At 23.2% G+C, this 14,511-nt stretch overlaps 6 protein-coding genes across 6 annotated transcripts; all 6 read right to left on the bottom strand.

Annotated features, from left to right (window-relative positions):
- Positions 1–200: 200 nt before the first annotated feature.
- DDB_G0285771 (hypothetical protein) lies at positions 201–1,613 on the bottom strand (the record flags this gene model as incomplete). Its single annotated transcript, XM_633077.1, has 1 exon — positions 201–1,613. The coding sequence occupies one exon, from the start codon at positions 1,611–1,613 to the stop codon at positions 201–203; it is 1,413 nt and encodes a 470-aa protein (XP_638169.1).
- A 1,007-nt stretch (positions 1,614–2,620) lies between these two features.
- DDB_G0285621 (hypothetical protein) lies at positions 2,621–4,285 on the bottom strand (the record flags this gene model as incomplete). Its single annotated transcript, XM_633076.1, has 1 exon — positions 2,621–4,285. One exon carries the CDS (start codon positions 4,283–4,285, stop codon positions 2,621–2,623), a length of 1,665 nt encoding a protein of 554 aa, XP_638168.1.
- A 432-nt stretch (positions 4,286–4,717) lies between these two features.
- Positions 4,718–5,461, bottom strand: DDB_G0285619 (hypothetical protein; the record flags this gene model as incomplete). The annotated part of the gene is made up of 1 exon (XM_633075.1): positions 4,718–5,461. One exon carries the CDS (start codon positions 5,459–5,461, stop codon positions 4,718–4,720), a length of 744 nt encoding a protein of 247 aa, XP_638167.1.
- Positions 5,462–6,819: 1,358 nt separating this feature from the next.
- DDB_G0285617 (agglutinin domain-containing protein) lies at positions 6,820–8,250 on the bottom strand (the record flags this gene model as incomplete). The annotated part of the gene is made up of 1 exon (XM_633074.1): positions 6,820–8,250. The coding sequence occupies one exon, from the start codon at positions 8,248–8,250 to the stop codon at positions 6,820–6,822; it is 1,431 nt and encodes a 476-aa protein (XP_638166.1).
- Positions 8,251–10,128: 1,878 nt separating this feature from the next.
- DDB_G0285615 (hypothetical protein) lies at positions 10,129–10,896 on the bottom strand (the record flags this gene model as incomplete). The annotated part of the gene is made up of 1 exon (XM_633073.1): positions 10,129–10,896. One exon carries the CDS (start codon positions 10,894–10,896, stop codon positions 10,129–10,131), a length of 768 nt encoding a protein of 255 aa, XP_638165.1.
- A 1,081-nt stretch (positions 10,897–11,977) lies between these two features.
- DDB_G0285729 (hypothetical protein) lies at positions 11,978–13,852 on the bottom strand (the record flags this gene model as incomplete). Its single annotated transcript, XM_633072.1, has 1 exon — positions 11,978–13,852. The coding sequence occupies one exon, from the start codon at positions 13,850–13,852 to the stop codon at positions 11,978–11,980; it is 1,875 nt and encodes a 624-aa protein (XP_638164.1).
- Positions 13,853–14,511: the final 659 nt, after the last annotated feature.

The raw sequence follows: 14,511 nt of genomic DNA, 5'->3' as shown, positions 1-14,511 counted from the left end.
GTTTTGAAAATTTCTATTAAAAAGGTTATTTGAAAATGTAGATTCAAAGTTTTAATACTATACCATCATTATTGTTATCAGACTAAAAGAGTTATTTTAAAAAATAAATAAAAGTATAATACACCAATTAAACTGAATAAAAAATTTTATTTATTTTTAAAAATTTTTTAAGAAAGTTATTAATTTAATAGTTTTAGAGATTATTGAGATGAATACTGATTTAAATTAACCAAATCCAATTGAATATAATAGGAGCAGCCTTGGCAACCGCAATAAACATTGTTTGTGAAAACTGAACTAAATAGATGTATATTTGAATTATAACCAACAATTGGTAGTTCGCTGATTGTAAGGTTAAAATTAATAATTGAAACTGAACTATTAATTGAATTAATTATATGTTGAGGAACTAACATTGGTGATCTAATTACACTATTATCTAAATTTAAACTACTATTTACTATGTATATTAAATCGTTGGTGATGGTGTTTTGATTTAAAATTGAATAACCTAAAAGATCAATGGTGGAAAAGTCACTATCTTTTATTACAAAAATAGAATTTTCATATTTATATTTCATAAATTTACTATTCTGAATGAATGAATTTCCAAAGATGTTATTTGAAAATGTAACTTTAATTGATGGTTGATTATTAAAATTTGAAAAGTAAACAAAAGTTGAAAGACTATTATTTGTAAAAGAAAGGATAGGAAGTAATACCTTTCCACCATTGACGGCCATAATGAATGGATATGAATAGAAGTTATTATTTGAAACTTCGGAATCTACTGAAGATACACTTCCATTGTCAGAGAAAATAAATGGTGTTGATTCAAATGTACTATCTGATAAACTTAAAATTGAAATTATTGATGCACCAACTAAATAAATTGGTGGTAAATAAAATTGGGTCGAATTTGGTAAAAATAAAACCGATGATGATTTTAAATCTATACCAATTGTTGATAAATATGCCACAGTAATTGCTTGTAAATTATAATTTTCACCAAAGTTCTTTGGATAAATCTTTAAAATACTACTTGAAGAAATTATGTTTACAAGTTGAAAATAAACTGTTAAACTCTTTGATGGATTAACTGAATTTAAATCTGTTTCGTGATTAATATTAATATTTACAAGTGTTTGGTTCCAGTTTGTAAAATTAATATATTGGAATTGAAATATTCTTGGAATTGAACATGGAAAAGTCGAATTTGGTTGATCAGCTTCTTGAATGGTGAGGAATGGTTGTTGAGTCGAATTTGATCCATTAATATTAATACTTATATTGCTATTACTTGATCTAATAAACAATCTACCACAATAATTATATAAATTACCAAATGTGACAGGTGTTGATCCATCAATATTACCAATGATATTGATGAAGTTTGTTGGGTTACTTGTTTTTGATAATAAAATTGCTCTATTACCTGCATCTTCCAATGATGTACAAACTGGTTCACCAATTAAACCACATTCTTCAAATGAATTATAATTTCTTTGCACATTATAATTAACTGAAATAGTGTTTTGTGAAACTATGAATGAGATATTAAATGCTAACAATAAAAATAAAATCAAAAAAAGAAAATTAAATCCTTTATACATTTTTTATAGTAAATCTAATGTATAAAAAAAAAAATAAAAAAAAAAGAAAAATTACATTAAAAAAAAAAAAAAAAAAAATAAAAAAAAAAAAAAAAAAAAGAAAAGAAAAAAGAGTTCTTGTGTTCCTAAGTGGTATTGATCGTTTTATAATAAAAAAATTTGGAAGTTAGATATTTTGAAAAAAAAAATAAAAAATAAAAAAAAAAATAAAAAAAAATAAAAATCAAAAAGAAGAAAAGGATCGTCGCAATAAATAAAAAAATCAATTTCGTTTGCCAAAAAATTAGGATCTTTGAAAAAATATCCTCTTAACCTGTGATAAACAATATTTTTCTATTAATTTTTTTTTTTTTTTTTTTTTTAGGGAAAGGGGGTAATATTTGGTATTTTTGGATCTTAGAAAATAATAAAATATTAAAAAAAAAAAAAAAAAAACAATCGGTTTTCATAATCTTTTTTTTTTAATTTTTTTTTTTTTTTTTTTATCCAATGTTTGTTTTTTTATTTTTTGCTAAAAAGTTTCTTACCGATGGTAGTTGAAAAAATTTTTTTTTTTTTTTTATAACAATGTGGGATTGTTTTTATTGGTTTAATGTTTAATTCTTATTATTATTATTTGTTTTTTTTTTTTTTTTTTTTTTTTTTTTTTTTTTTTTTTTTTCCCCCCCATAAAAAAAGGAATAAAAATTTTGGGGGGCCCCCCTAAAAAAAAAAACCATAATTATAAAAACCTGGGGGTTTTTTAAAATTTGGAAAAAAAAAAAAAAAAAAAAAAAAAAAAAAAAAAAAAAAAAATATGTTGCCATTTATTATTTTTTTAGTTTATTAAATATTAAATTAAAAAGTGAAATTAAAAATCTATGATTCAAATGATAATATTAATAGTTAATTATTTTATTTTATTTTTTGCAAATTAGTGTGAATGATTATGTACATTTTTTTTTTTTTTTTTTTTTTTTTTTTTTTTTTTTTTTTTTTTTGGAAAAAAAAAAACAATTGATTATAAATTAAATATGTTCTAATTGTGCACAATCATCATCTTCAAAGGCAGTAGTAGATTCGAGATTTGGTGATACATCATTATCGGCAGCTGCACCTGCTAAGTCATTATCTTCTTCACTCATAGTATTACTTGAAGAAATGGAATTTAGTATATACTTTTTATTTTTATGTCTTTTGTAGATGAAAGAAAAGAGTACAATTGAAGCAATAGATGCTGACCCCAAAATAACAATAATTATGACAATGTTTCTAATGGAGTTATTTTTTGGAGATGATGACGATGATGATGATGGTGATGGTGATGGTTCTCTGGTTGTATCTATACCTGTAGTGGTTGGAGTTACAGTTGGTGGATTGCAATCTGTTGAGAAAGCTTTTCTTTCATTCATATAGTAGTCACAACCTGGGCAACTACACAAAGTTTCATTATATTCTAGGTATAGAGCAGAGTTACTTCCAGTGATAGTACATTCAGAAAGTGTAAGATTAAAACGAAAGATGACAACACTATTGACAATATTAAAATTAAAACGGTTTAAATCAATTGAATTTAATTCGGTGACACTATTAAATATTGAAACAGGTAAAGGTTTATTTGGTGAAATACCAGTAATAAGAGTCGAATTGAAAGAATTTTTTACTGTGATAAAAGAGTCATCAAATATATTACCTAGGTATTGTTTACTGGAACAAACGGCTGGCATATTATTGGTAAAGTTAAAGAAAAGACTATCAACATTATATGAGTCAGAAATGAAAAGAAGAGTTTTAATCTTATTATTGTCAAAAGGTGCAAACAAATTTGCAAAGCTCACAGTACTCTTATTTGTTGAAATTGCAAATGGATAACAAAAATTGTTGTTAGTGATTGTTTGAAGTGAAGATCTTAAAATTGCCTGACTGAGATAAATAAAAGGAGTGGTGGTAAAGTTATTATCATTTAAACTAGGTATACTTTTAATTGTAGCTCCAACAACATAAATGGGTGGTAAATAATCAGTATTTGAATTTGGTGCAAAAGTTGACGATGGTTTTAATTTTTCAGCCAAAGAATTATCAAACTGTATCGAAATTGATTTTGAATTGAAAATCTCTCCCATGTTCTTTGGATAAACAGAAATAATATTACTTAAAGAATTCATGGTATTATTGGTAAAATATATAAATAGTGATTCCACATTTACAGTTTGATTTGTTTCTTGGTTGATATTAATATTTACCAATGTTTGCTCCCAGTTTTTAAAATTAATATTTCTAATCGGAAATTTTTTTGGAATTAAACAACTTTCATACTGATTCTCTTGAATATTAATAAATGGGTTATTTGAATTTGATCCATCAATCGTTATTTTTTGAGTGTCATAGGAATTAATTTCCAAAACACCACAAAAACTATATAAATTACCAAATGATGCCGATGTAGACCCATTGATATTTCCAATAATATTGATAATAATTTTTTCAATTCCATTTTTATTTTCTAAAATTGCTTTATTTCCAGCATCTTCTAAAGAAACACATGGAATTTCCAATGAACCACATTCCTCTGGTTTAATATAATTTCTATTAACATTGTAATTTACAAAGATATTTTCATCTGAATTCACAACCAAAATATTTAAATAAATAAATAATAAAAAAAATAATAAATAATTTGGTTGATTTATCATTTTTTTTTTTTTTTTTTTTTTTTTTTTTTACAACAAGCGAAAAAAACATTAAAAAAAAAAATTAAAAAAAGTGATGTTGGCTTTTTTTTTTTTTTTTTATTTTAATTTTATTTTTTTTTAATTTTTTTTTTAATTTTTTTTTTTTTTTCGAATTTTTTTTTTTTACAACTTTTTCCCGTTTATCAAAAAAAAAAATAAATATCTAAATCTTTTAATTTCAAAAAAAAAAAAAATTCAAAAAAAAAAATTTTAAAATCTCAAGATTTTTTGGTGAGGGTGGCGCTAATTGTGAATAAAATTATAAAAACTTTTTTTTTTTTTTTTTTTTTTTTTTTTTTAAAAATTTAAAAGAAGACAATTTCTTTATTTATTTATTTTTATGAATCTTTTCTAAAATTACAGATCTATTTAATTAAATTAAATTTAATATATTTAAAAGATAACACCACGTAATCTTTTATAAAAATAAAGTTTTGAAAAAATGGTATTTGAGCTAATCAAATAAGTAACCATGGAATAGTTCATTGAAGACATATAATTGCTTTGATCACCTGGACCTTCTGGATCAGTATAAGAGGTAACATTATCCTTAAATGTTGGGAAATTTGCGTTATGAGTATTAAGTAAAGATGCAACTTGACCCAAACGAGCACTCAAACCTTCTAAAGCAGTGATAACATTTGTGTAACATGTTTTTACAGTGTTATAAATGTCAGTGGTCAATGTTAAACTGTCTCTGGTTGTAGTGATTGCTGTTTTTAAAGTATTAGAACTAGTTTGGAGTGATAAAATAGTTGTTCTATAACCACTAAAGGCTGTTGAGAGTGTGTCGAATTTTGTTGCAGTCAAATCAGTGAAAGTACCACAAGTATTGATGGATGCGTAGAGTGCATTGAGAATGGTATCAGCGGCAGAGTCAAGATTATTCATAAGTGTTGTTAAACTGGAATAATGTGCAACACCACCAAATACATTGGTTGGAGAGAGAGAAACGACGCTATTCAAATAATATTTGCAAAGAGTGATTGAGAATAAATCTGATGCGCTTTCAATTGTACCTCCAGCAGCATTTAATGCAAGACTTTGGTTTGTATAAGCAAGAAGAGCGACACGAGGAATATCGCATGGTGATGTAAGGTTTGAACCAGTAACAAATGGATAATTGGTTATTGTCATTTCTGTATTTGGTTCTTTAAATTAAAAATTATTAATTTATGAAATTTATTATTGTATGAAAAAAAAAAAAAAAAAAAAAAAGAAAATTAATAAAACAAAAAATAAATAAATGATGGAAACTTACAATTAAGATAATTAAAAAGCAAAGAGTGTAAAGAGTATATTTATTTTTAAAATAAAAAAAAAAAAAAATTTGGTTAAAATATTAAAAAATTGTCTCATAAATTTTTTTTTTTTTTTTTTTTTTTTTTTTTTTTTTTTTTTTTTTTTTTTTGAGAAAATATCTTAAAAAAAAAAAAAAAAAAATAAAAAAAAATAAAAATAAATTAAAAAAACCATTTGATCAATTTCTTAGTAAAGTAGGTTGTTCATTTCTTTAAAAATAAAAAAAGTTACTTTCGTGTTTTGCTCGCGAACTATTTATCTAGATAATGTGGTTAAATATAGACTCGAATTTTTTCATATTGTATATATTTCAATGAACCTTCAAAGAAACTAAATAGTAAAAAAAAAAAAAAAAAAAAAAAAAAAAAAAGAAAAAAAAAAAAAAAAGGAAGAAAATAAAATAAAAATTATAAATCTAAAAAAAAAAAAAAAAAAAAAGAATAGGAAAATAATCAAAAAAATAAATTTAAAAAAAAAAAAATTAAAATAATCAAAATAATAAATTTAAAAAAAAAACCGAAAAGGGAAGGAAAATAGTTCGTCGATGTGCAAACTTCACAAAAGATATTTTTTTTTTTGATTTTTTTTTTTTTATTACGCAATACAACACATTTAAATTGTGTATTTTTGTTAAACCGTTTTTTGAAAAAAAAAGAAAAATAAAAAAAGAAAAATAAAAAAAAGAAAAATAAAATAAAAAAAAAAAAAAAAAATAAACAAATTTGTTATGATTTGTTTTTTTTCTTTGCAGGCGGTAAAATTTTGAACATAATTATTTTTATTTTAATTTTTTATTTTTGAATGTGTTGCGTAATAATAAAACCCATATTTTTTTGCTGATTGTAATTAGCCAATGAATAATCAGTGAATAATTATAATTTGAAAATTTTTTTTTTTTATCTTTAAATGAAAGTTATCCTGTTCTATTAAATTTTTTAAAATTTTTTTTTTAAAATTATAACTATTCACTGATTATTCATTGTGCTAAAGGTGGTTATCTCTTTTTTTAAAAAAAAAAAAAAAAAATTGATTTATTTTTGTTTTAAATAAAAATATAATAAAAAATAAAATAAAAAAAAAAAAAAGAAAATAGATAATGATTTTTTTTTTTTTTTTTTTTTTTTTATTATTATTTTTTTTTTTCTATTATATTTAATAAAAAAAATTGATTTTAAAAAAAATATTTATTTTGCTTATAGATTATCATATTTTATATCAGAATCAACTATAATTTGACAGGTACCACAATGGTTATAATTTGCAGTGTTTGCGATAATACAATCACCAGAGGAGGAGAAAGTAAAGATTGAATTGGATCCAACAAAAGGAATGGTTGATAAAACGCTTGAATATAATATATCAGTGTGTGAATTTTCAGTGTTAAACCCTATTTGGAAATCACTTGGAGGTTCTGAGAAAGAGCTCGTGGAATTTGAATTTTGATTAGAAATAAAAGATTTGTTTTGACCGAGAACGATGTTACCTGATGAAGATATAGTATTAAAATCCAAGGTATAAGACGCACCAATGAAATTTTGGAATGAAAAAAATGAATTTGTTGGATCATTGTAGTTTGAGGTGATAATGTTATTAATTAAATACATAGTTGAGATATGTAGAATTGCAGATTCTCTTGGAGCATTGATTTTGTTATTTTCGTGTTGTATAAATTTTGAGAATTGGCAATTGGAGACTGTAACGCCAGTGTAGTAAAAATTATCGCCAACATTCAAAGTTTTTACAAATGGATGACCATTATTGATAACGACATTATCAATTAAACTTGTTGCCTTTAAATTGAAGAGACCGATATTTGAGTAAATAAATGGTGATGAGTTTAATATGGAATTAAGGAAACGAGAGCCTATAATAACTACATTGGCACCATTAAAGTTGAATGGTGGTAAAGTTAATGATGAATTGATGTTATTAAAATAGCAAATACTGCATTGAAAAGCTACAGATCCATATTCAAAGTTTGTGCCTTTTGGTTGAACGTTGATAATACTGTTGGAAAACCATGTGTATACTGTTGCGAAGAAAATGGATTGCTTGGTGAGGCTATTGAAAACTTGATTTAAATTGGTGTATACGATTGTTTGGTTACCCCAATTTTTAAATTCAATATTTCTAATTCTTAATGTTTTTCCAGAACTACATTGGTATGATGTGTTTGGAACATTTGGTTCTTGGAGACTGACAAAGTGAGATGTTGATAAAGTTCCATCTACAATTGCACGTGATGTGGTGGTGGCAATTAAAATATCGACAGTACAAAATCCAAAAAGGTTTCCAAGTTGAGCTGATTCACCGTCAATGTTTGGTGTAATTGCAGTATTAATAACACTGATGGTGAGGTAGTTACTATTTGGAATTGCAAGTCCACTGTTGAGATATTGTCTGGCTCTATTGCCTGCGTCTTTAAAACTTTTACATGGTGGATAGATTGTGGTATCGCTACTATCCAAAATGCCACCACACTCACTATTGACATATGGTGTTATAGAACCGAAATCAACTTTCAATGTGATGGCTGTTGAAAGTGTTTGAGATGTTGCATTTGGAACACAAATCAAAAAACTGATGGTTAAAAATAAAATTGAAAAAAAAACATTATTTTTCATTTTTTTTTTTTTTATTTTTTTATTTTTTTTTGGTTGGAAATTTTTTTTTTTTTTTTTTTTTTTTAAAAAAATAAATAAAATTGTAAATTGTTGTACAACAATATCAGTTTATTGAAGTGTGAGAACGACAACAATTAAAAAAAAAAAAGTTTTTTGTTTTTATTCAAAAAATACATTAAAATTTTAAAAATTTAAAAAAAAAAAAAAGTCACTTGATTGAAGATATTTTCAAAATCACCGAGAACTCAATCCGCATTGGTATTAATAATTAATAACGTCTTTTTTCTTTTTTGCTATATTTGCTCTTAAGAAAAAAAATTCCATAAAAAAAAAAAAAAAAAAAAAAAAAAAAAAAAAAAAAAAAAAAAAAAAAAATATATATATAAATATTTATATAAATATACATATAAAAAATTTAAAAAAAAATTTTTTTTTAAAAATAATACTCGTTACGCAAGAAAAATTATTGGGGTATCTTTAAAAATAAATAAATAGATATGTTTTCGATGGCCAAGAAAAAAAAACCCATTATAAAAAAAAAAAAAATAAAAAAAAAAAAAAAATAAAAAAAAGGAGAGTTAGAAAGCATACACCAATTAGGTTTTTTATTATAACTTTAAACTCTTCAAATTTACAAAATTACTTTCCATCATCGTATTAATTGTAATGAATATTTTTGTGCATATCCTGCAAAGGAAAATATTTTTTTTTTTCTTTTAAAATTTATTATAAAAAAAAAAAAGGGTAAATTTTCGGTTGATATTTGTTCAAATAATTAAAAAAAAAAAAAACACCATAAAAACCAACCCAACAAGCAAATTAAAAAAAAAAAAAAAAAAAAATATATATTCTTGGAATTGGAGGAGTGCCTTGAACGACCGAGGATATGCGAAAATATAAAAAAAAATTTAAAAGGAAAAAGGAAAAAAAAAAAAAGAATAAACAATACAAAAACCAAATTATGGCCTATCAAAATTAATTGACTAAAAAAAAAAAATATTGTTTTGATTCGGAATATTTATTTTAATTATTAATATATTTTTTTTTTTTTTTTTTTTTTTTTTTTTTTTTTTTTTTTTGATATGTAAATTTTTTTAAAAAAATACCTTGGCGCTTAGTGATATGATCTGTAAACTGATGAGGTTGAACCCGCTATCTAATCAATCCAATAAAATCTATAGAGTTGCGCTATGTAAATAGGAAGTGTATACAAGTAATAAGGGTTTAAAAGTTTGTGGCCCATGAGTTTGCTGATCCTACCACTTATGTGTGTGGTGTAATTGGACCTTTTTTTTTTCTATTTTTTTTTTTTTAAAAAAAAATAAATAGATTTTGTTTTCAAATGATCATTGTTCTTTAGGATTATTTTTAAGGGGAGAAAAAAAAAATATATTATAAAAAAAAAAAAAAAAATATATTAAAAAAAAAAAAATATAAAACAAATATAAGATATTTTTTTTTTTTTTTTAATAAAAAAATATCTCGCAAATGGTTTTTTTTTTAGTTTTAAAATGCAGGTTTTTGTGCACATCCTGCAAAGAAATTTTTTTTTTTATAATAAAATTTCTAAAATTACACCAAAACTCAAAAAATTAAAAAAAAAAAAAACCCCCTGGAAATGAAAATCAGATATGAAAATAAAAAAAAAAAAAAAACCTCAACCAAAACACATCAAAAATTTAAAAAATTAAAAAAAAAAGATTGGTCTTTATTATTTTTCTTTTTTTTTTGTTTTATTTATTTATTTTATTATTATTATTTTTTTTTTTTTTTTAATTATTTTTTTTTTTTTTTTTTTTTTTTTTTGGTTGATTAAATTTCGATAAAAAAAAAATAAAATAAAAGATTACGCTATTGGATTATATATATTTTTTACATTTAAAAATTTAAGCTTAAAGTTTTGTGTGTTGAATATAAATCATAAATATAATTTAAAATTCTAACATTATTTTGTTTAATTATATCAATAGCATCATCTAATGTTAAAATATCATCAGCAATATATTCCATGTAAGATAAAGAGTCAGAGTTGAATGGAATAACATCATTAGCACCAAAAGTAATTAAATGGCTATTTGAGACAGAAAGTTGAATTTTAGAAATTGCAGCATTGAATTGAGTCAATTGAGCTTGTTGAGTAGTTGTTAAAGTAATACCATTCAATGAAGCTTTAATTGCATTAACTTGGTTGAGAATTGACACACCTTGTGGTTTTAATGGAGCATAGGTTGTAGCACTGAGGATGAAGGCACTATTGGTTTCTGTATACATTTGAATTGAGAGTAAATCAATACGATTAATTCTATTGAGTTGTGTAACATAAATTGGTAAAGAAAGACCAATAACGGCTTTAACATTTGAGGCCCATGTATTAAGTAATGCTTGAATTTGAGTAGCATTAAAAATTGGATCAGTAACTGTGTCAAGTAAATTAATAGCCTCATTAAAAGAATAAGTTGTAGAATTGGTTAATGGAGGATTGTGAACTAAAAGTGGGAAATAATCTGCAGAAACCGTTGAAATACTAGATACATTATTTAAATAGCCTGGGTAATAAACTTGAGCATTTGAAACAAACATTGAAAGAGTCAAAGAGAATAAAAGTGTTAAAACTTTATAATTATTTTTAAAATTTAATTTAAACATTTTATGGTTTAGAATTTTTTTTTTTTTTTTTGTTATATATATAAAAAGAAAGGAAGAAAGAATTAAATGATATTATTTAGTTTATAAGTAATTGTTTTTAAAGATGATAAGAATGAAAAAAAAAAAAAAATTATTTATTGCTTAAATAGTATTGTTTTTTTTATTTTTTTAAAAAAAAAAAAATTAAAAAATTAGGAAAAAGTGGATAATTGCATTGAAATTACAAGAAATTATGTTTATTTTAGTATTTTATTGCCATCAGAGTAATTTTTGTAAAATTATACAAACACGATTTTCTCATTTGTGAATTGCTGTTCATTTTTTAAAAATTAATTAAACTTTCAAAGAACCAAACGAAATGTATTGTTTTTTTTTTTTAATCAAATTATTAAGTTTTTTTTTTTTTTTTTTTTTAAAAATTGCGAATTCCCCAATATGCGAACTTTTTTTAAAATCATTGTCAAGATTGGTTGATATATATATTACCAATGTCCCATTAAATTAAAATTCTCTGAATTCTTTTTTTAAAAAAATAAAAAACAATACATATGTTTCATAGGGGCTCCGAGGTTTATTGTTAAAATTTCAAAAAATAAAAAAAAATAAAAACAAAAAATAAAAAAAAGATCAAACCTCCTAAACAGCTGATTTCGAAGAATTATTTTTTTTTTTTTTGTATTTTAAATAAAAGTGGACTCAAATTTGAGATTTCGCAATTTCTCAAAAATATGTATAAGTACGCAAATATACTTGTTTTATTTTCATCTTTTTTTTTTTTTTTTTTTTTTTTAATTTTATTAAAACCATCAATTATTATTAAAAGTTTTTTTTATTATAAAACTTTCGATTTGTTGTTAACAAGGCTTGTTACAAATTAAAAAAAAAAAAAAAAAAAAAAAAAAAAAAAACCTTTTATTGTTTTTAATTTTAATTATTTTTTTAAAAAAAAAAAAAAAAAAAAAAAAAAGAAAAACCCTTTTCGCTGAATGTTTTAAATAATATTTACTTAAAAAAAAAAAAAAAAATTTTGCGCATAAATTTTATTAGAATATAAAAATATAAATAATGGAAAGATTTTGTTTTACATGAAAATAAACACTATTACCACAATAAACAATACCATTATTGAGGTTCTTTTTGAAGTTGGCTCGGCCATTGATATTTTTTCTGCACTTGAAGTTGAATGTGAACCTGTTTGTATGGGAGATGTGGTTATGTCTGAAGTGGTTATTGAGGTAGTTGGAATTGAAGTTGTCGTTGTTGCAGCTGTTGTTGCAGTCATCGTTGTTGCAGCTGTTGTTGTTATTATTGTCGTTGTTGTTGTAGTTGTTGTTGAAGTTGTTGATGTAGTTGTTGAAGTTGTTGAAGTTGGAATTAAAGTGGTTGTAGTGGTAGTTGTTGCTGTTGGATCTGTAATAGTTGTAGATGTTGAAGTTGTAGTTGTTGAAGGTGTTGGAGTAGTGGTAGTTGATGGAGTTGGAGTAAGTTTAGGGTTGCATAAGGAATATCTAAAAGAAGTATCAATTCTTTTGATATTTGAATTTAAATATTCATAATATAAACAATCACTACAATTACAAAAGGTTTCATTTTTGAAAATGAGAGTGTTATTTAAATAATAGCTATCAAGGTATACAGACGAATTTGAGCCAACAATTGGGAATTGATAGACGGACATATCTACATTATAAATTCTGAGGGTGCAATTGATAATTTTGAATAGATTCGCATATCCGCGATTTGGTGGATAAGTAGCAGCAAATTCAAAATTGATATTTGAATCTTGGGCATAAAAAAAATCAATATTTGATTTATAGTAGCTGAGCATATTAAAATAAAGATCAGAAAAAGTTGAATTTCCTCTTATAAATACAGTAAATGAGTTATAGTATTGATGGTTTAAATATTTGTTTTTATGACAATAGGTTGGCGTTGAAATATTGGCTAAATCTGCTACTGGTGTGATAGCTACAAAATCGGCTTGTTGTTCTAAAATATAAATATAGGTCATAACTTCATTGTTAAAAAATGAAATCATACCTATACTGAACATATGACTTTTAACAAAGAACATATAAGGGTTACAAGAAAAGATATTATTAGAGATGTTTCTGATACCACCTTTCCAAAGGCACTTTTCAATGTAGAAAAATGGAGTTAATGAGATATTACTATTTTCAAGATAAATTTGATCTTGAACCGCAGCACCGACGATATATAAAGGTGGTAATAATTCATCAATAGAATTTGGAGCGAGTAAGTTTGGTGAAGAGGTCATATATTTAGCTGTAATCATAGCCAAAATCGCTATTGAATTATAATTATAATATTCATTTTGATTCTTTGGATAAATTAATAAAATACTACTTGAATAAGATACCTCTGTTCTGAAAACTTGTAATATAATACTCTTTGATTGGTCAGTTGGTGTTTCTTTTGTTTCTTGATTTATATGGATTTTAATAAGGGTTTGTTTCCAATTTGTAAATTTTAAATTTGATATATAAATTTTTCTTTGAATTAAACATGTTGGTGATGATGATGATGATGATGATGTTGATGATGTTGTTTGTTGTTCACTTGGTTCTTCAATTGTTAAAAATGGTTGATCTGTATTTGATCCATCAATTGTGAATGGATTGCTTGCATTTGGTGATAGAATTTGAATAAATGCACAAACTGAATACAAATTACCAAGAGAAGCAGGCGCTGATCCATTAATATTACTGAGGATATAAATTAAAATTGGGGTTGCATTATTCTCTACAGATTCCAAAATTGCTCTATTTCCTGCATCTTCTAATGACGTACAGGCTGGTTCTGTATCAACACCACATTGTGAATTGCTATATCCTTTATTAATACTGTAATCAACTGAAATATTGACTCTTTGTGATGCAACAAAAATTACATTTACAAACACTAAAAATAATGTAAATAAAAAATTTTTATTCATCACAGTTTGAAAATTTTATTTATTCTCCTCTCTTTTAAAAGAATTTTAAGTTTTTTTTTTTTTTTTTTGTTTTTAAAAAAAAAAAGAAAAAGAACAAAGAAAAAAAAAAAAAAAGAAAAAAAAAAAGAAAACGAAAAAAAAAAAAAAATAAAAAATTATTGATTGGGTGGTGTCTCCTCGGAAAGTGTGTTTTGAAAAAAAAAAATATTTTTATCGTCTGACAGTTTTCTATTTTTTTTTATTTTTTTTTATTTTTTTATATTTTTTTTTTATTTTTATTTTTAAATTTTTTTTTAATTTTTTATTTTTAAATTCTGGTCATTTGCGACTTTTCTAAAGTTATTTTTTTTGGTTAATGGTAAATGGTTAAAAAAAAAAAAAAAAAAAAAAATGGTTTGTTTTTACAAAAAAAAAAAAAAAAAAAAAAAAAAAGAAAAAAAATAAAAAAAAAAAAAAAATAAAAATGAAATTAAATTAATCACAGATTTAGATTTTTATTTCCCCCAAATTTTTGTGTTAAAAAGATATTTTAAAGTTTCTATTAATAATTAATGAGACACAACAATATTTTTTTTTTTTTTTTTTTTTTTTTTTTTCAATGTTCGAAAAAAAAAGATTAAGTAAATAAAATTTTATTTATTTTTATTTTTTTTATAAAT

Source organism: Dictyostelium discoideum (genome assembly GCF_000004695.1).
Source record: "Dictyostelium discoideum AX4 chromosome 4 chromosome, whole genome shotgun sequence".
NCBI lineage: Eukaryota > Evosea > Eumycetozoa > Dictyosteliales > Dictyosteliaceae > Dictyostelium > Dictyostelium discoideum.
The sequence above is the reverse complement of the archived record's forward strand: the minus strand, read 5'-3'. Positions and strand labels throughout refer to the sequence as shown.